Source organism: Marmota flaviventris, chromosome 1 (genome assembly GCF_047511675.1).
Source record: "Marmota flaviventris isolate mMarFla1 chromosome 1, mMarFla1.hap1, whole genome shotgun sequence".
In the NCBI taxonomy this organism is placed as follows: domain Eukaryota; kingdom Metazoa; phylum Chordata; class Mammalia; order Rodentia; family Sciuridae; genus Marmota; species Marmota flaviventris.
Window position 1 is genome coordinate 14,815,431 of NC_092498.1, and position 20,444 is coordinate 14,835,874.

A 20,444-nucleotide genomic window follows, 5' to 3' on the forward strand; every position below is an offset into this window, starting at 1 on the left:
CTATCGTAAGAAAAACAGCATGGTATTGGCACCAAAACAGACATGAAGACCAATGGAACAGAATAGAAGACACAAAGACAAACCCACATAAATATAGTTATCTCATACTAGACAAGAGGCACCATAAACCTACATTGGAGAAAAGATAGCCTCTTCAACAAATGGTATTGGGAAAACTGGAAATCCATGTGTAGTATAATAAAATTTAACCACTATCTCGTCCTGCACAAAAGTTAAAATAGATCAAGGATCTAGGCATTAGACCAGAGACCCAGTAGGCCCATCCAACTTTCCAGCATTTTGGTTTAGGAACTGACTTCCTCAACAAGATGTCTGAAGCACAAGAAGTAAAATCAAGAATCAATGGGATATCAAACTAAAGCTTCTTCACAGCAAAGGAAACAAAAATGTGAACAGAGAGTCTAAAGAATAGGAGAAAATCTTTGCAACCTGCACTTTAGATACAGCATTAATCTCCAGAATATATAAAGAACCCATAAAACTTAACACCCAAACCAAATCCCAATCAATAAATGGGTAAAGGAACCAAACAGGAACTTCACAGAAAAAAAAATATGAATAGGCAAAAAATATATGAAAAAATGTTCAACATCTCTAGTAATTAGAGAAATGCAAATTAAACCACACTGAGATTCCATCTCACTACAGTCAGATGGCAATTATCAAAAATGTAAGTAACAATGTTGGTGAGGATGTGGGGGGAAAGGTTCACTTGTACATTTGTAGTGGGACTGCAAATTGGTGCACCCACTCTGGAAAGTAGTACGGAGATTCCTCAGAAAACTTAGAATAGAACCATCATTTGACCCAGTCAGCCCACTCCTTGGATATACCCAGAGGACTTGAAATCAGCATGCTTTAGTGACACAGCCCCATCAACGTTTCTAGCAGCTCAAATCATCATAACTAAGCTATGGAACTAACCTTGGTGCCCTTCAACAGATGAATGGATAAAGAAAATGTGTTCTATATACACAATGAAATATTACTCAGGCTGGATATGGTGGTGCATGCCTGTAATCCCAGTGGCTTGGGAGGTTGAGTCAGGAGGATCGCTAGTTCAAAGGCAGCCTCAGCAAAAGTGAGGTACTAAGCAACTCAGTGAGGCCCTGTATTAAATACAATACGAAATAGGGCTAGAGGTGTGGCTCAGTGATTGAATGCCCCTGAGTTCAATCCCTGGTACCAAAAAAAAAAAAAAAAGAAAGAAAAAAGAAATATTAGCCATAAAAAGTGACTTTATGGCATTTGCTGGTAAGTGGATGGAACTGGAGACTACCTTGCTAAGTGAAATAAGCCAGTCCCCCAAATCCAAAGGCCAAATGTCTGATATGCGGATGCTAATTTACAACAAGGGGGCAGGGAATACAAATTCATTGGATTAGGCAAAGGAGGATTAGACAGGAAGGGAAGGGGGATGGGAATAGGAAAGACAATAGAAGGAACTGGACATGACTTTCCTATGTTCTTATATGTATACATGACCGTGAAACTCCACATCATGTACAACCACAAGAATGGGAAGTTATACTCCATTTATGTCTAATATGTCAAAATACATTCCACTGTCATCAATATCTAAAAAAAAAAAAAAAATGCAAAGAAAAGAAAAAACAGGGAGAGAGCCAGATGTGGTTCGCACACCTGTAATCCTATCTACTTGGGAGGCTGAGGTGGAAGGATTACAAATTCCAGGCCAGCCTCAGCAACTTAATGAGGCCTCAGCAACTTAGACCCTGTCTCAAAATAAAAAATAAAAAAAAGCTTAGTGGAAAAGCACCCCTGGATTCAATCCCCAGTACAAAAGCAACAGCAAAAATAACAATAAAACCCAGGGATGCAACTTCATGCCTTGTGGGAAGCTGTAATCAGAAAACTATGAAATATCAAATGTTGGTGAGCATGTGGAGAAATCAGAGCCATGCATTGCTGGTGGGAATGTAAAAAAATAATTAATAAATATGGAATTATTATAAGATCAAGCAATTCTACTCCTCAGTATTTCCCCCCCAAAATTAAACACAGGCACTCTGGGTTTGTATGCCAGCTCATGTTCATGGTTGCACAACATTGTGAATGTAACTGATGCCACTGTTGCGTATACTTAGAAGTGGTTAAATCGACAACTCTCTTTTTTTTTTTTTTTTGGCACCTGGGATTGAGCTCAGGGGCACTCGACCACTGAGCCGCATCCAGCCCATTTTATTTAAAGACAGGGTCTCACTGATTAGTTTAGCACCTTGCTTTTGCTGAGGCTGGCTTTGAATTTGTAATCATCCTGCCTCAGCCTCCCCAGCCACTGGGATTACAGGTGTGCACCACCATGGCTGGCCTAAAACAGCAACTTTTATGTTAGATCCATTTTGTTGTAATCAAAAAAGAATGAATTAAATGCTATGAGAATCTTTAGTAATTGAATGTGAAATAAAAGAATATGCAGTAGAGTGTCGAGGAAGAGCAGCAGTCCTGTGTGAATGGCGGAGCTGAAAAGTGAGCAGCTCATGTAGAAGACAAAGCATTCTGAAAGCATGGATTGTTCCTTTCATTGGAAGACAGAATGCTTGAGTGAGAGTGGTTTGAGGATGTTCATCTTCCTTTCTGAATAGCAGAGTGAATAAAAATAAACCTGAATGTAACATCTTTTATACAGTTTTTGTATTTGCACCCTGAAAACTTACAGAATGAACCATTAATAAAGCTTAAATGGGAACATGTCCGTGGAAGGGCTTTGTAAATGGGCATACAAACCCTAACTCCCTTCTTATTTTCTAAGATAGCTGTTTAGTCTACTTTTTAGCTACTTCATTTATTAATTTATTAAGAATTATACTGTAATTTATTTCTCTTCCTTTTAGTATTTGGTGTCTTTAATCCAGGACAACTTAGGATGGATGTGGGTTTTCTACTTTTTCATTCTCATGGTAAGTGTATGCCTTTTTTTTTTTTTTTTCATAAACTTGTCATTTTTCTTAGTAATTTTGTTTAGAGTATTTATTTAAGTCACTTTTTGAGAAATAGCAAAATTTCTGATTGCTTTTAAAGACCCTTTTGTGAAAAGTAATGTTTTATTAGTAAAAAATACACATTCTTATCTCAAGGAGGAAAAGGGTCCTCAATTTATCCTTGATCTGAGTCTAATGAGTATTGCCATTTATAACTCCAGAAGAACAACAAGGGACTTACTTAAGATCTGCCAACCGTTAATCAGTGCACTCTTCTGGGTTGTTCTCTATCTGCTAAAATGTAATTTGAGATTTCTCAAGGAAATTACAGTGTGTGCCAAGCAACATAGAGTTAAAAAAGAAGCATTGATCTGATTAACACTGTCCTGTGTGCAGGTTCTGAATGATGAACATCTCTGGAGGAAATAGTAGTTACACCTTAGACACTCTTGGCTGGGATTTTGTACTCTCTGGGAAACAGCCAATATGAAATAAGGCCTTGTGCTTTTAAAGTGATGAATAGGCGTGTTACACACTCTGCCACACTATTGGTGGAACAGTGCACAAGCCAGATCTACTTGAGAGTCTGGTGGTGGCCTTGTCCTCCAAGGATGCCTGTAGTGTCCTGTCCCTAGATCTGGGCCATCCTGATTGGAGGCATCCTTAGCCACCCTAGGACCTGGGGTTGTCTTCTTGTCTGGCCCGAGGAGCCCTGGGATCGGCAACCCCAGGAAGCCTCTGGAGCTCTCTTTTAGTTACCTCCTGGCTTCTGGAGACGGAGCCATATGACTGGTTCCATCCTTGGCCTCCCTGCTAAGTCAAGGGAAGTAGCTTCTGGAGAACCTGCTGGTGTGGTCATGCTGTTGTAGAAAAACAATTTCCATCTATGAAACCCTGCTTTTTGCTGGGGCTGCAGCAAGAGTGTTTTGCTCTACCTAATGGAAATCCTTCACTTAAGTTATTTTTTGATAGCTAATATGTCATTTAGTATGTTGTGATATTAACTGTAATTTTCAGAAGTCATTTTCTAATTCACTGAAGATTAAAATTATCTTTCTAAATAATCAAAACGAATGTAATTGTTCAGACCCATTGTTTATGTCCAAAACATGATGCTCTAACTGAAGTAAGTTGTCACTGCATATTTAATACTTTCTTCTCTTCACAGACTAGTTGTACAATTCTGTTTATCTCACCATTAATAGTGAGGGAAATAATCTCTCTTGTGCAAAGGAGACAAGCTCACATATTGAGTGAGTGACTGTGCTCACAAGAAAAAAAGAACAGTGGGAGACACGAGACTATAAGATCTTTTAATTCACTACATTTGGGGTTGTCTAAGAGCGCCAACATAACCTCGGCTTACCAGACCTCTTTCAACACTGCCAGCCACCCTGGACACTGGCCAGGAGTGAAGACTGCATTACTTTTCTACACTATAGGAATTACTAGTGATGATTTTTATGGTTGTTTCACGAATGTACTGGATGGCGGATGAATCTACCGGCATCCCTGTTGGCCCCTTGAGGTTTATGCCTTTAACCCTGGTATCATATTGGCCTTGGACCCTGTACTGCAGCCTCAAGAACTGATGAACAGGAGAGAGCTGTGCATGGTTTGCATGGATAATGAATAAAAAGGATCATTGCATTTTGCTTTGGTAACGAGTTTGTAGAGAGTGCTCACCTCTGAAGCATCAAAGCTTGAAAAAGAGCTCCTGCAGGGTTGAGCTGCAAACCCATCATGGACTAAGAACACCTCTACCAGCTGAGCTGGGAAAGATGGCGCCACGTGCTTGTTGGCTCCGGCACTGTCTCAGAGTCGTCGTCGTTTGCTAAAGAAGCAGACTATCTCCCAATTATTGTCAACTTGTTCTGCCTCTTCACTCACAATTAGCTTTGACAACTGGAGGCCTTTTGTGATTTTGAGGACAATCAGGCACATTAGTTATCTTGAACATTCCATTGTGTAGCTCTCAACCCCAGATTTGCTGTCTGAGAACTTCAGGGCCCTCTGGGAAGCAAATCTGCTCAGCCCTATTTTTGGAGGATTGATCTCTGTCACTACTAGGTTCCTGGAGTTCCCTCAGCAGAAGATAGAATTAGAGGAAAATCCTGGAAGTGTTCCAGAAGTGTGAAGAGCGTGGTGTTGACTCACGTTGATGGGTTTCTAGGTCTGAGGGGTGTTGTCTTTAGAAGAAGGTAGTGTATGTGTTCAAGGCTGTGAATTCTATATTGATCGGTGTTTTAAGGTCACTATATGTATTTTAAATTATGTAAACAAACTAAGAGGAAAATGTGCAATTTTGAGGGATACCTAATTTGCTTTGAATTAGCAAATATTTTTCAATCTCTTGCTTTATACTTCAAAATGTGTGTGATGAACTTGATGATATTTAATCATGTGGATTTTTGATCACTTTATTGCTTGTTTACTGACATAAAAGGAAAATACAAAACACAGGAAGGAGAAATAAACCATCTTTTGTAGTAAATGTCTATCCATTTAGTTATTTAAGTCTCTTCCATGAGCTCTGTGTATTTTATTTTCTCTTTCTCTCTCTCTCTCCCATCCCTCCCCTCTCTCCCTCTCCCCTTTCCCTCTCCTCTCCCCTCTCTCCCTCTCCCCCTTTCTTTAATTGAACCCAGGGCCTTGTGCATAGTCATCAGCCACTGTACCCTGAGCTACCTCCCCAGCTCAGCTCTGTGCCTTAAGTGTCCTGGTACTGAGTGGCACTGGTGTGCAGGTGCTGATCCTCCAGCCTTGCCCGGTCTTGGATGCCCGCTATGTGCTGGATCCCAGTCTTGGATGCCCGCTATGTGCTGGTGGGCCTAATTCCCCTCAGGCTCTGTGAACACTTGCCCTCTCACTCTCTGGAAGATTACTTATTCTGGATAAGTTGCCTAGTTGTAATTTAGGGACTGTCCAGATGAACCTGTTATTTTCATAGACCCTTTTACTCACATTTAACTCTGAGAGTTTCTTTTTCTCCCCAGCTCCTCAGCAGCAGGGTTTTATCTTTGTGTCCTGATGCCAGCCAGTGTTTTCTTACCCAGTTTAACTTTAGGTGGGTGAGTGTTCTTTGACCTGTCTGTGGCCCCCTGAGCTGTACCTGAAATGGCATTATAAATAAAATAAATGCTCAGCTTTGGAAGAAATGATGTATTGCCCTAGGGGTGTATTTCCTTGTTGTTCTAGTTCTGCCAATCTGGGTGAGAATTCACTTTAAGAAATGCCTAAGAGTTAACTTCATTCTCTTATTATTATTTTTTTTTCCCTGGGAGAAAAGGCCATAGTGAAAGCACATCTGAAAATGCCTTCTCTGTCAATAATTTGAAAAAATGTAAAGCACAGTAGGAAATTTTTACACACTAAGATAAAGGATTGTTGGATGTGGGAAAAAAAATTCCAAGTTTCTCATGTTCTGCAAGTAAAAATGATAATTTAGTTTTTTTTTTTTTTTTTTTAACAGTGCTGGGGATTGAGCCTGGGATACTCTATCACTGAGCTAACCTCCTAGCCCTTTTTAACTTTTTATTTTGAGATAGGGTCTTGCCAACTTGCTAAGGCTAGCCTCAAATTTGTGATCTTCCTGCCCTAGCTTCCTGAATATCTGGGATTACCAGTGGCCCACTGTACCTGGGAAAAATTCTTTAATTAAATTTTAAGTTGGGCACAGTGTCCCATGCCTGTAATCCCAGCAGTCGGCAATGTGGGAGCTAAGACAGGAGGATTGTAAATTCAAGGCCAACCTTAGCAATTTAGTAACACCCTGTCTCAAAAATAAAGTGGGCACTGTGGCGCACTCCCATAATCCTAGTGGTTCAGGAGGCTACAGCAGGAGGATCCCACATTTAAAGCCATCCTCAGCAATTTAGTGAGACCCTGTTTCAAAAAAACAAAAAGGGGTAGGGATGTGGCTCAGTGGTTAAGCCCCCAAGGGTTCAATCCCTGATACCCGCCCTCCAAAATAAAAAGGAATGGGGATATGGCTCTACGGTTGAGTGCCTAGCATGTGCGAGGCCTTTGATTCAACATCCAACACCACACCAACACACACACACACACACACACACAGAGTAAAATACTATTTTAAAAAAAGAAAGGTCAGAAGGGAGAGAAATGGTCTTAACTTCTCTACCCGAGGCTCGTCTCCTGTCTACATAGGCTACTCTGCCAGTTGCCTGCATTAGTAGTTTTCATCATAAATCCTTTTAAGAATCTGAAAGCCACTTACCTTCTCCCCAGATCAAAACTCACAAAAAGACAGAGAAAATTTTAGTATTGGGCCAAACTCAAAGTCCTTAGACAACAGAGACAGAAACTTTGGTCAGAGAATGGGAGCCTGGGGGGAGGTTCTCCACAGTGCAGCCGTCACCTGTTTCTTTTTTAAAATATTTTTTAGTTGCAGTTGGACACAATACCTTTTTTTTTTTTTTAATGTGGTGCTGAGGATCGAACCCAGCGTCTCGCACGTGCCAGGCGAGCACTCTGCCACCGAGCCCCAACCCAGCCTCCATCACCTGTGTCTTTACTGAGTCTCCTGTTGCCTCTCCGTGAACTAGAGTCAGACTGCTTAGCTCACGACTCACTGTAGTGGCCCTTTTCTTACCTCCTTGTTCTGACTTGCTCTTTCCTGTAATACCCCTTTTCCCTCTCAGCATCCTGAATCTTCATTTTCCTTGAAGGCTCGGCCTTCAAGCCTTTCCTAACCAGCCCTCCAGGCCTCCCACTGCCCTTCCTTCCTCCGTGCTTACTTGGTGCTGCTGGTGTCTAATGCCCCACCCTCTTTTCTCCAAGCTTGAGGGCCTTGGTGGTTGGTCCTGGATATCCTTGCTCTTGTTGGAAAAAGTGGAAGGAACCTGGGAGTGGAGACTGGGCAAAGCAGGCTGTGGGGGCCTGGACCCTGCGGATGGCTTTTTTACTTGTTTCCTACAAGAGAAGGCCCTTCTGCAATAGCTGTCCAGGCCATCAGACAGTCGCTCTGCTGTGGTTCCCAGTCCTAGTGACATTGGGATCTAGGATGAGGAGAGAGGAGTATGCAGGAATTTTTAAGGGAAACACCCTCCAACCATTGAAATGCAGAATCAAGCCATTGAGATGCAGAAAACACCATTGTAAACTTTGGCCCATGCCCTTGTAAAGTGCGGGAGACCAGGCTGGAAAGCTGGTGCAAAATTGTGCAGCTCCAGCCTGGATCCACCTCTAGTCCAGCCCCTCTGTAAATATTGGATCCCAGACCAAGTCAGGGCTGCTCCTCACTCTTGAGACAGCCTACTTTCTCCCTTAAATATGTATCTGCCGCCTTAAATAAACCTGTCTATGCCTTTGCCTAGCTTGTGCTGAAATTATTTTCCATTACACATGCCAAGAACCTCACTGGTCCTGGGTTGAGTTCTGCCTCTCCTCTGGGAACTCCTTGGACCCTTCTTTAGAGACATGTCTTCTGCTGTGACAGTCTCCTTAGCAGCTCTGCTGCTCTCCTAGAGAGCTCACAGTGGAGAGCAGGAAACTCAGTGATCCCTATCTTAAGACCACACAGTCTGCCCCAGGCCGACTGGTTTTACTGCCTGATTGTGTTCTCTGGTTGTTCCTGGTTGTCACTTCCTCACCAGAGTCAGCACCAGGCCCTGGAACACATTTAATCAGGACAGCCATTCACTTTTCCCACCTTGATTCTTTTGTTCCTTTAGATTGGATCTTAGTTATCCTCCTTTTTCTTTTCCTTAATTGCCCCAAGCATTTCTGGTGACAAAGTTTGTTTCAGCATGTATCTAGGGTAAGTCAGATGAAGTGTGAAACACTGAGGTTTATATATGCATGACTATGGATAGCAGATTCCTTAATATATGGGTATATATGTATCTGTTACACAATATCTATAATTATATGTTATTAATAAGTGGCATTTAAAAAATGTATTTGGTACTGGGGATTGATCTCAGGGCATTTAACCACTGAGCTACATCCCCAGCCCTTTTTATATTTTATTTAGAGACAGGGTCTCACTAAATTGCTGAGGCTGGCTTTGAACTTGCAATCCTCCTGCCTCAGCCTCTCAAACTGCTGGGATTACAGTTGTGCACCACCATGCCTGGCTTTAAGTGGCATTTTAGAAGGAAGTACATGTGTATATGTGAGCATATATATGCATTAATGTGGGTATGAAATATAATAATTACCTATAGTTACATATTTATGTATAATTAAAAGATTTTTTTCACTGTGCTGGCAGTTAAAATGTGTATTATTTGAAAAATGTGTATGCTTAAAAAGGACTCTTCTGCCTGGACCTGGTGGGGTGGTCTCTCCCTGACCACCTGAGTAGTGAAGCGAAGCCTTGTGTGTGTATGGATCTTTCTGCAGTGCCGTCCTGTTCACTGTTTCACCCACCACAGTCCTCAGGGTCGTCAGGTAATTCTGTAGTTTGCAGGTAAGTGCTGAGATTCAGAGAAGGTGAGTGCCTTGCCTAGGATCACTTGATCTACTACAGGATAGGAACAGAACTAAATTGACACTCGGGTCTTTGAATTAACTGTTTTCCATTGCCCTGTATGGCCTCTTCCCCTGGGCCTGCTTCCAAAGTGGGATGCAGCTGCTCTCACCTCCTCCAGGGCCACAGTCCTGAAGGACCAACAGAGCCACCAGGCCTTGCAGAGCTTTGTGTGCAAGCTTCCTGCAGCCCCAGCTCCTACCCTGTGGCCAGGCCACCCTGTCTGGTGGACTCACTCTGGGGTCTTAGCCTGTCTCTGCAGTGGCTTTCTTTTCTTTCTTTTTGGACTCAAGGTTGAACCCAGGTGTGCTTTATCACAGAACTACATCTCCAGTCCTTTTTAAACAAATTTTTGTTTTGAGACAGGTTCTCTAAGTTGCTTAGGGCCTTGCTAAATTGCTAAAGCTGGCCTCAAACTTACAAACCTCCTGCCTCTGCCTCGTGACTTGCTGAGATTTCAGGCCTGCACCATCGCACCCAGCAGTTCCGTAGTGGCTTTCTCCCCTAAGTTCACCTCTTTACAGAGTATCTCTTCCCTCCTTCCCGGTCCTTCTGTTTGAGTCTGAGGAGGGTTCTGCCACCCAGGAAACTCTAACACTGTCATCTCTCCCCTCTTCCATGTCAGGCAGTCGCTGCAGTTTTTTCCTGTGTGTGTCTTACTGGGATCTGACCTTCCCCTCTGTCAAGCTCCCTGCTCAGTCACCCTTCTTTCTAATATTGAATGAGTTCTCGCTTCTAAAAGGCCATTAGCCTTTACTGCTTACCACTGCCCACTGGTAAAGAACTTTTTCTTTTTTCCCTTTCAGAAATTAGACAAAAAACAGAAAAATCAAATGAAACTCTTTCAGTTCCCTTATCCCCGTGGAACAAGGAAGTTGTCATCTCAGAATGTCAACATTAGAAAAATGCAGATAAAAGGCCACCCTGTTTGGCACGAATATTGTGGATTTAATGGGATAATTGTATTTAGGTAAAACCTTTCATCCAGGACTTCAAAGGCCTTTACCTTGTTTACTAGTTATTATCCCTGAGGCCTAGAGAGTGACATCATGATGCTGTAGTCCTCGATTTTGTGTATGTGTGTGTATTTATTTACTTACTTTGCATTTTTTACCCCCTAAGCTCACTATGGAGGGTTTCAAGACCCGTAGCCTCATGGGTTTTGTTTTTGTTAACATTTTAATTATTTAATTTTTTGGTGTTGGAGATTTAACCCAGGGGACCTTTACCACTAAGCCACATCCCCAACCCTTTTTAGTTTTTATTTTGAGACAAGGTCTTCCTAAGTTGCTTACAACCTAACTAAGTTAATGAGACTTGCTTTGAGTTTGCAAACCTCCTGCCTCAGCCTCCTGAGCTGCTGGAATTACAGGTGTGCGCCACCTCCTCTGGCTTATCATGATTGATTTCCGTCAGAATAGCATATGTGATTTGCCTGTGTTCCAGAGAATGAAGACATTCATGGCCATATAAAACAAAGAGCAGCTGCTCCGGAGCCCAGGGAAGGAGTGTGTACCGCCAGCACAGGCAGGTCCCTTCCCCAGGTGCCCCTCCAAGGTGGAAGAGGTCTTCCTGTCCTTGGTGTACTAGTTGGGTTCATCTAAGAGGTGACTGTGAGCAAACCCTTGGAGAGTCGGTGCTATGGAGTCCCCAGATTTGTCATTTAACAGAACTCTCTTTTTTTTTTTTAATTTATTTTTTAGTTGTAGTTGGACACAATCTTTATTTAATTCTTTTATGTGGTGCTGAGGATCGAACCCAGGGCCTCGCATATGCTAGTTGAGCGCTCTACCACTGAGCCACAACCCCAGCCCCTACCAGAACTCTTAAGAAACAAGCCTGTGCCCCCACTGAAGGGAAGATCTCTGACTCCCAGCAGGACCGACGCCCAGCACTGCAGTCCATCAGAGGCCGTTAAAGAATCTCAGAATAAAGGGACCCGGTGGAGAACAAGCTGGCAGGCGTGGCCACAGGAATGGCCAGTGCTGTCCCCCGGCGCTGTCTGGCTCGGCTCAGCCTGTGCAGCCTCACCAGCTCCCTTACCCGCCCCCACCCCTCCCAGGCCTGCCCTCCAGGGTGTTGCGGATTTCGGTGGCTCTGATTTGTAAGAGGTTTCTACTTACACATTTTCCTCCCTTTTCCCCCTAAAAGGAAATAGTTGTTGCCCTGTGAAGCCCTTTCCGTGTGGCAGGCCACTCGTGCCCCTTGACCAAGCTGGAGGGTGGGGCAGTCCCTAGACCCCGCCCACGCGCTGCGCTTTTTCAGCACGGTCCCCAGTCCTGGTCACAGGCTCCTGTTCTGCATTTCATTACCGCTCTCATAATGGGAGCCATCTTGGAGCTTGTTTTGAAACCTCCTGGCTCCTTCTGCACCTCCTTTCCCCTTCCAGTTCCTTGCCCTCCCAGTCCCTGTTCCCCTGATAAGCCACCTCCCAGACTGCGGTCCCCGGAGTCCCTGCTCAGCTTCACTCTGGCTCCGCTCCCTGGCCTTAGCTCTCTCCACCTTTCTCTGAAGTTGCCTCTGAATTGAGGCTGTGGGAAAGGGAGACCCTCAAGGACTTCCCCTCCGCCTCTGCAGCCTCCACCCCGGCTGGGACACCCCTGGAGGCTGAGATGCCCTTCAAACAGAGGGACTGCTCAGGCTCACCTCGTTTTCCCCCCATTAATTATTCCTGCCATATCTGGAATCCAGCTTTGAATCAGGGAGTTAAGAGCTGACAGGGAGCTTGCTGTTCCTCGTCCCCAGGTGGCCACTGACCTGTACTTGGAGGGCACATGGCGTCCCTTGGGAGCCATCTTGGGGTTTGAAAGGTCATCGTCCTTTGAGTGAAAATCTTCGTGTTTTCTTCCGTTATTCCCAATTCTTCTATCTGAAGCAACACAGATTTGTATTTTCTCTTGGTTTATTTGAAGAAAACTTCCATTTTTCCCTTTGAAAAGCTTTTTAGGCCTCTAATCTTGAAATTTTATTGAATCTGTTCCTCCAGCTATTGCTTTCTGACAAATCTGGCAGCCCTAGTCTGTCCTTTCTTTCTTTCTGGTTCTGGGGATCAAACCAAATGCCTTGCACATGGTAAGCACACTCTACCGCTGAGCTACACCCCAGCCCTTCTAGTCACTTTAAAAAAATTCCCTCAGGCCCTGGTAAGTGGGCGGTAGAACTTTAATAAATTTCTATCTCAATAAATATTAATATTCAATAAACGTATACTTTTTTCTGTTCTAGGCCTTCCTTTAGAAAGTTCTACTTCATATTTTCTAAAACCTACAAACAGCTAGCAAAATTTTATCTGAAGCCCCAATTTGATATTCATTTTGCAGTCTTAAATTGCCTTTAGGGTTGGGCATGGTGGCACATGCTTGTAATCCCAGCAGCTCTGGAGGCTGAGACCAGAGGATCATGAGTTCAAAGCCAGACTCAGCAATGGTGAGGCACTAAGCAACTCAGTGAGACCCTGTCTCTAAATAAAATATAAAACAGGGCTGGGGATGTGGCTCAGTGGTTGAGTGCCCCCAGTTCAATCCCTGGTATATTAAAAAAAAAAAAAATTGCCTTTAGGGCTTTCCTAGTATGCAGGAGTCCCTGGGTTTCTTCCCCAGCACCAAGAAAGAAAAAGTCGCCTGTGGGTATGAAGATGCTTTAATGTGATGTGGCCGTGTTTTCCTGGCAGCCTACACACCTGCTTCTCATACTCTCTCAGGGTCTCTGTTTCTGAATGGTTGTTGAGTCTTGTTGGATGTGTAGATTCTTATTCACTAAGTGATTCTCTCCATCATGTCACATCTGTGCCTTCATCCTCCTGCTTCCCAGGTTCTCGGTAATTGTTGGTGGCAACATAGTCTCCCTGTTCCTCCAGGCTCACAGCCTCAGCCATCATTTTTGACATGTCTTTCTCTCTCCAGACAGCGAACCCCTCCTGCACCCTGCTGGCCCCATGATGCCAATTCTTCCTCTTCCTGGCTTTTCCAATTCATTTTTCGTTTTTTATTTGGAAGCCAGTTTCCTCTACCTGAAGGGCTGTAGTCTGTGCCATGCTCATAACTAGAAGAGTCTTGAAGCGGTACTTGAGTGGTGGTGTTCTGCTCCTCAGGCCTGTTGCAGGATCAACTGTGGTTTTACCTGAATCCGCATCAGTGGTGAGAAAATCTGAGAGACTTAAAAGTAAGCAGGGGCCACGGTTCCTTTCCACCACCTTTTACTTTGTAATGTTGAACACCTCTCTTCCTTGGGGGTCTTTTAAAAAAATAAAGACAACACTATTGAGATGTAACCCCTACACATCATTCAAGCCACTGTTTAAACTGTGCAATAGTTTGCGGGACATTTAGAGCTGTGCCATCATTTCATGACTCCCAAGAAACTTCATACACATGAGCAGTCGCTTCCCATTTCCTCTAAGCCCTAGCCCCTGGCAATTACCAATCTACCTTTAGTCCCTGCAGATTTTCCAATTTTGAGCATTTCATATAAATAGAATTATACAGAATGAGGCTTTTTGTGACTGGCTTCCTTCTTAGCAAGTTTTCAAAGCTCATCCTCATTGAAGCATGTATCAATACTTCATTTCTTTTTATTGCATAAAAAATCCTCCATTATATGAATATATCACCTTTATCCATTCATCCACGGATGAAAAATTGACTTGTCTTTATTTTATAAAATTCACATACAATAAATTCTGCCTTTACAGCATGCAATTCATTGCAGAGTTGTGCAACCATCACCATTACCTAATTTTAGAACATTTTCATCACCCTATAAAGGAACCCCATCCCCATTAGCAGTCAGTCTATTCTCCCCTGTCCCCTACCCCTGATTTCCATTCTGGATCTGTGGATTTGCCTGTGCTGGACATGTCATATAAAGGAATCCCAGTATGTGGTCTTTGGTGACTGGTTTCCTTTTACTTACATAATTTTAAGGCTGTTCTGTGTTTTCTTAGATTCTCTATTTCTTTGGAATCTGTTTATCAGAGGGCCAATGGATTATATATATATTTTTTACATTCCTTTTTTTTTTTTTTTTACCATTTCTATTGGTGCATTGCAACACATACTAGTGGAATTCATTCTACTGCATTTGTACATGCACATAACAGAATTTGCTCAGTCTTATTCTTCAGTTCCTTCTCTTTCCCTTCCCTCCTCCCTCTCCCTGATCTACTTGCTCTACTCCACTGATTCATTTTTATTTTATTACTAAAATTTTTATTACTAAAATATTTTTTAGTTGTAGATGGACACAATACCTTTATTTTGTTTATTTTTATGTGGTGCCAAGGATCAAACCCAGGGCCTCACACATGCCAATCAAGTGCTCTATCCCTGAGCCACAACCCAGCCCCCCCACTGGTTATTCTGTCATCTTGATGTTCTGTCATTCATGGCCTCACTGACTAGAGAGAGTGCCCCTCCCAGAGCTAGTCATTTCATAAAGATGCGGAAGGGTGGTCCAGGAGAACCCTTCACAGGCAAACTAACCAACCCAAGAGTCCACACCCTCAGTGGTCTCCTGACTGACACACACACCCCGTCTAACCAGGACAGTGACCCTCAGACCTTAACTCAGTTTGGTCATTAGCTTGTGATAAGGCAGCACATTCTTATTCTCAGAGACTACTGTATGCAATTTGTGACTCTATCTGCATGGACATATGCATATGTATATTAGGTATGTGTGTATAGAGAGTGTATGTGTGTTGTGTATATGTGCCCCCAGAGTCAGCCCTCTGTACCAAGGGTTCCACATTCATGAATTCAACCAATTATAAATGGAACATATTTGAAAAAAAATTGTACCAAATATGTACAGAGTCCTTCTTAGTATCATTATTCCCTAAGCAATATAACAACTATTTACACTGTATTAGGTATGATAAGTAATCTGGAGATAATTTAAAGTATCTGTGGGGGGATACATATAGGTAATATGCAAAACCACCATTTTATATAAGGGACTTGAGCATCTCCAGGTTTTTTTCTTTTATTCTTTTTAGATATACATGACAGTAGAGTGTATTTTGACGTAGATACACAGAGCATAGCTTCTAATCCCTGTGGTTGTACATGATGTGGAGTTACACTGGTCGTGTATTCATATATGAGCATAGGAAAGTCATGTCTGGTTCATTCTACTGTCTTTCCCATTCTCATCCCCCCTCCTTTCCCTTCCTTTCCCTTTATCTAATCCAAGGAACTTCTGTTCTTCCCTACCTATTGCCCTTATTGTGTGTCAGCATCTGCATATCAGAGAGAATGTTTGGCCTTTGGTTTTTGGGATTGGCTTATTTCACTTAACATGGTATTCTCCAGCTCCATCTATTACCTCCAAATGCCATAATACTCCATTGTGTATATATACCACATTTTCTTTATCCATTCATCTGTTGAAGGGCACCTAGGTTGGTTCCATAGCTTAGCTATTGTGAATTGAGCAAGCATCAGCAGGTTTTGATATACAGGAGTATCTCTTGTGGACATTGAGAGAAGATTATATTTCCCTAGCTCTGAATCAACACAGAATAGGTACCAGAGAACTAGGGTTACCTCCTATGCCCCAAAGCAGCCAGAATTATTCCAAGTAGCCATTCTGTGCTGTATGTCCTATCTTGCTTTTCCTGCAGAAGACAAAGGCTCTGGCCTGGGCTTTTCCCTCCCCCTCTGTTTCCTGGCCGAAGTTAGCGCTTCCCTTATGGCCCTGCACGCTATGGCATGCCCCCTCCTCCTGTTGGTCATAAGAATCTTCATCTAATGGCAGACTTTTTTGTGTTGTCATTCGGCCCTCTCCATAAACAAACATCCTGCTACAATTGAGACAAAGCTTTGTAGTTAGTTTTGAAATCAGGAAGTGTGAGTCCCCCAGCTTTGTTCAAAATTGCTTTGGTGATTTTGAATCCCTTGAATTTTCCTTTTTTTTTTTTTTTTTGGTACTTGGAATTGAACTCAAGGGCACGTTACCACTAAGCCACATCCCCAGACCTATTTTGTATTTTATTTAGAGACAGGGTTTCACTGAATTGCTTAGAGCCTCGTTAAGTTGCTGAGGCTGGCTTTAAACTTGTGATCCTCCTGCCTCAGCCTCCTAATTCGCCGGGATTATAGGCATGCCCCACCACACCCGGCTTGAGTCCCTTGAATTTTCATGTGAACTTTATAATTGGCTTCAAGTTCTGCAGTTGATTTTGATAGGGATTGTGTCAAGTTTGTAGATCAATTTGGGGAATATTACCATCTTAACAATATTAAACCTTCTAATCATGAACTAGGGTGTGTTTTCCTTTATTTAGGTCTTTACTTTTTTCCCACAATGTTTCATAGTTTTAAGTGAACAAGTCTTGTTAATTCTTTCATTGGATTCATTCCTATTTTTTCCTTTTGCTTTCCTGTAAATGGAATTATTTTATTTTTAATTGCTCAATGCTAGAATATAGAAGCGTGCAACTGAGTTTTTGGTGTTGATTTTATAGCCTGTGACCCATCGAACTTGTTTGACATAATCATTTCTGGGTGGTTTACTTAAGGTTTTCTGTATAAAGATCACATCATCTGGGAAGACAGAAGTGCCAATCTGGGAGCCTTTTATTTCTACTTCTTACCCAATGTCCCTGGTTAGAGCCTCCAGTTGTTGTATGGAAGTGCTAAGAGCCGACCCCTTGTCTTGTTTCTGATCCTAGGAAGAAAGCATCCAGTCTCCTGCAGTTAGGGAGGATGTCAGCTGGGAGTTTTTTGAGGATGACTTCTTGCCATCTTGTCATCTGCACTATTTTTTGACTATATAGAGTAGAAAGAAGGTGAACCTCAGAATCAGACTTGATGGGTTCATTAATTCTACTAGGAATTGTTAGTGTATATTAAAGAAAGTCCCTTCTCCCAAACTGCTCCTAATAGAAGGAGGGAGACTGTCCTCCGGGTTAAACATTGCGTGTGATCGGTGCTTGTTGGGGGTGTGACTAGGACAGTGACAGGTACAGAAACCAGGCTTCTGGGAAGATCAGAGCAACTTGGGATGTGATGTCTGAGTTGCTCTTAAGCAGCAATGAGTCTTGGAAGAGAGTGAACGTGTGCGGAGATGGCAAGACAGGTGGCCCAGCACACCACAGCGTATGCAGAGTGTGAGGACGTTGCTCAGGCTCATTCTTATTCTGCAGCACTCTCTATGGCTCCCGTGGCTTGTCATCATGGACTGTATAGGAGCCAGACAGATGGAGTTGTTGACCCAATGCTCCAGCAGAGCTGAGTCGCAGCCTGATTCTTCCTTACAGCATCTGGCACTTAAGCTTATGTACTTCTTGGGTCCTTTTAGTCCAGTAAGTTGGCCAGGTGATTCATTTGGTAAGTCTCACCAGGTCTGCCCTGCCCTGCTTTGCCCTGCCCTGCCCTGGAATGGCTTGTCCCCCAGGCTGCCTTGGGAGGCTGAGAAAGAGGTGGCTCTCAGTCCCAGTTCCTCATCAGTGACTTCCAGGAACTGAGAAGGAAGCAGGAAGAACAGAAAGTGAGATAGTCTTAGGCTAAAAACACCCAAATCCTCTGTTCCTACAACACTTGTCTCTTGGCAGCCAGATGGGGAAGGAGAGGAACTGTGAAGGGTGCCAGGGTGCCAACAAGAGCATCCGTGTCCTTGGCAGAGCTCAGAATAGCATTCACAGCGCTCAGTGACTCATCTCCCGCAGGCCTGCCCACCGTGATCCCACGGCTGAGGACCGCTGAGTCAGGGCTCCTGCAGCTTCCTCCCGTGACTTAAGTTCCCTGCCTTCCCTGGGCTCTCCCTGCTGTCCCTGCGCAGCAGAGGGGAGGCCCATGATGCCAGAGCTTGTCAGGGAGGAGGGGCCTGTTCCGTGCCAGAGCTAAGCCTTCCCGGCTTTGTTTGTTTTTGGTACTGGGGATTGAACCCAGGGGTGGTTTACCACTGAGCTCCGTCTCCAGTACTTTTCATTTTTAAGACAGGGTCTCCCTAAGTTGTTTAGGGCCTCACTCAGATGTCGAGGCTGGCCTGGAACTTGCGATCCTCTTGCCTCCCGAGTCACTGGGATGACAGACCTGTGCCACCACACTTGGCTCTTCGTACCTTCTTTCTTTCTTTCTTTTTCAATATTTTTTCTAGTTGTTGATGGACCTTTATTTTTATTTATTTATATGTGGTTCTGAGAATTGAACCCAGTGCCCCACACGTGCCAAGCAAGTGCTCTACCACTGAGCTACAGCCCCAGCCCCCGTGTCTTCTTTCTGGAAGGGCATTCTCTCTACTCTGCATGATGCCCTAGGTCCACTTGGAGAGAGGGAAGCCTCACCATTTACATGTGGGGCCTGCCCAGCCCTTTTGGGCTAAGCAGTGCCCCTCTGCTGACCTCCCTAATCTGCAGTCAGTTCTTCTTTTTCCCATTCTTTTCTTTTTTCTCTTGCTCTGTCAGAATTGTATTTATGAATGATATCATAGCTGTTGGATTTTTCTCCTTGGATAACTTCTCAGCCAGGTGCCTCCCTATCTCATGGGTGGACCTGGTCTGTCACTAGCCATGATTGGAGAGGGTATGCCATTGCTTTCAAACTGAGTCTCTATGTGGATCTAGGCTCTATGTTCACTACGTTTGTCTCCCTTTCACCTGCAATCACTAGTTTAAAAATCATCCCAGTCTGACCTGGTGGCACGTGCCTGTAATCCTAGCCACTTGGAAGACGAGGCAGGAGGATTGTCAAGTTTAAGGCCCATATGGGCAATTTAGTGAGTCCCTGTCTACAAACAAAGAAACAAGCAGACTGGAGATGTAGTCCAGTGGTAGAGCACCTCTGGGTTCAATCCCCAGGACCATAAAAAAAATAATAATAATAATAATAATCTCAGTGCCAAGTGCCAAAAGAAAACAACAGCTCTGCTTTGAGGAAATAAGAAAATGGTTTCTTCTGAGCCAACATGAATGACCATCCTCAAGAACACAAACTCCATCCCCCGGAACACAAATTCCAGTTAACGGGAACTCCTGAAGGACGTGCTTTCCCAAGGACATGGCTCTCCTGTGAAGAGATTACATAAGCCTCTTACAGTCCTCCAAGAGTCCTGGAGGGGTGTCAGGTAGGCGGCTACAAAGAGGTGGGGAAATCTTCCACAAGATTCAAATGTTGCTTTCAATAAAGCAGGGAATTTCCTATAGGATTCAAGTGCTGTCTCATTCCCAGGCTTCAGATTTAATAGAGGCCAGAGGTCCATCAGCCTCATATACATTTTAAGATTTTATCCGAGAAAAGAAAATGCTAAGTCAGACGCAGAGGTCAAGGATAAATGGCTGTCAATGGGGCCCAGAATAGCTTAATACAAGTTAGGCTTCTTAATTTACAACACTTCATCTCTCTACCAGGTCACAATGCTCCAATCAGTGGAGTTTAAACAATCCAGAAGCTCTTAAATACAAATGAGGCCTCTGGAGGAACTTCAGTTCACACATGTTATGCTTAAAAATGGATCATTCGTCATCTGGTCGACCCGAGACAGGTCACAGACCTGACGTCTCCTTCAGCTGGGCCCCCTCACTCTCTGATCAGTGCTCCCGCTGCGTGTCCTACTTTACTTTTGTAGCAAGTCATTTCTCCTTTTTTGCCACTTTCACAAAGCTGACTTCCTTGGATCCACTCAAGTTAAAATTGTGACGTGTCCCTGTTCCTCCCTCACAGAGGAACCTCTCTGCCTTCCACCTCTGTGTGTGTCTTTCAGTACCAGCATTGTTCCTGGACACTTTGTATGCAGATTTGGGGACTTGTCTCCAATGACACAGCTCTGTCTGTCCATGGGGGAGCTAACTGTCCATCATTAGGGGAGGATGATCTCATACGGCTTCTGAGGGTCTCCTTTTCCTGGTCCTCCTTGCTGCAAGACATGTGTGTTCCAAGGAGAAGGCAGCTTTAGTAACAAAACATCTGAAAGCATTTGTTTCTAAAAAGAGCAACACAAGAGGAAGACCTGGTACCATGTAGATACTACCCTGCCTGGGGAGAGAAACA

General features: G+C 43.6%; 1 protein-coding gene across 4 annotated transcripts in view; it reads left to right on the top strand.

The window, feature by feature from the left end:
* Window positions 1-8,298, top strand: part of Slc37a3 (solute carrier family 37 member 3) — a 48,819-nt gene extending 40,521 nt beyond the window's left edge. For all 4 annotated transcript variants that reach the window (XM_071611693.1, XM_027952160.2, XM_071611695.1 and 1 more), the window contains exons 14-15: window positions 2,877-2,942; window positions 4,132-8,298. In XM_071611693.1, the coding sequence (XP_071467794.1) occupies window positions 2,877-2,942; window positions 4,132-4,224 (159 nt within the window). In that variant the 3' untranslated portion in view covers window positions 4,225-8,298. The remainder of the gene's footprint in view (window positions 1-2,876; window positions 2,943-4,131) is intronic.
* The last annotated feature ends 12,146 nt before the right edge of the window (window positions 8,299-20,444 follow it).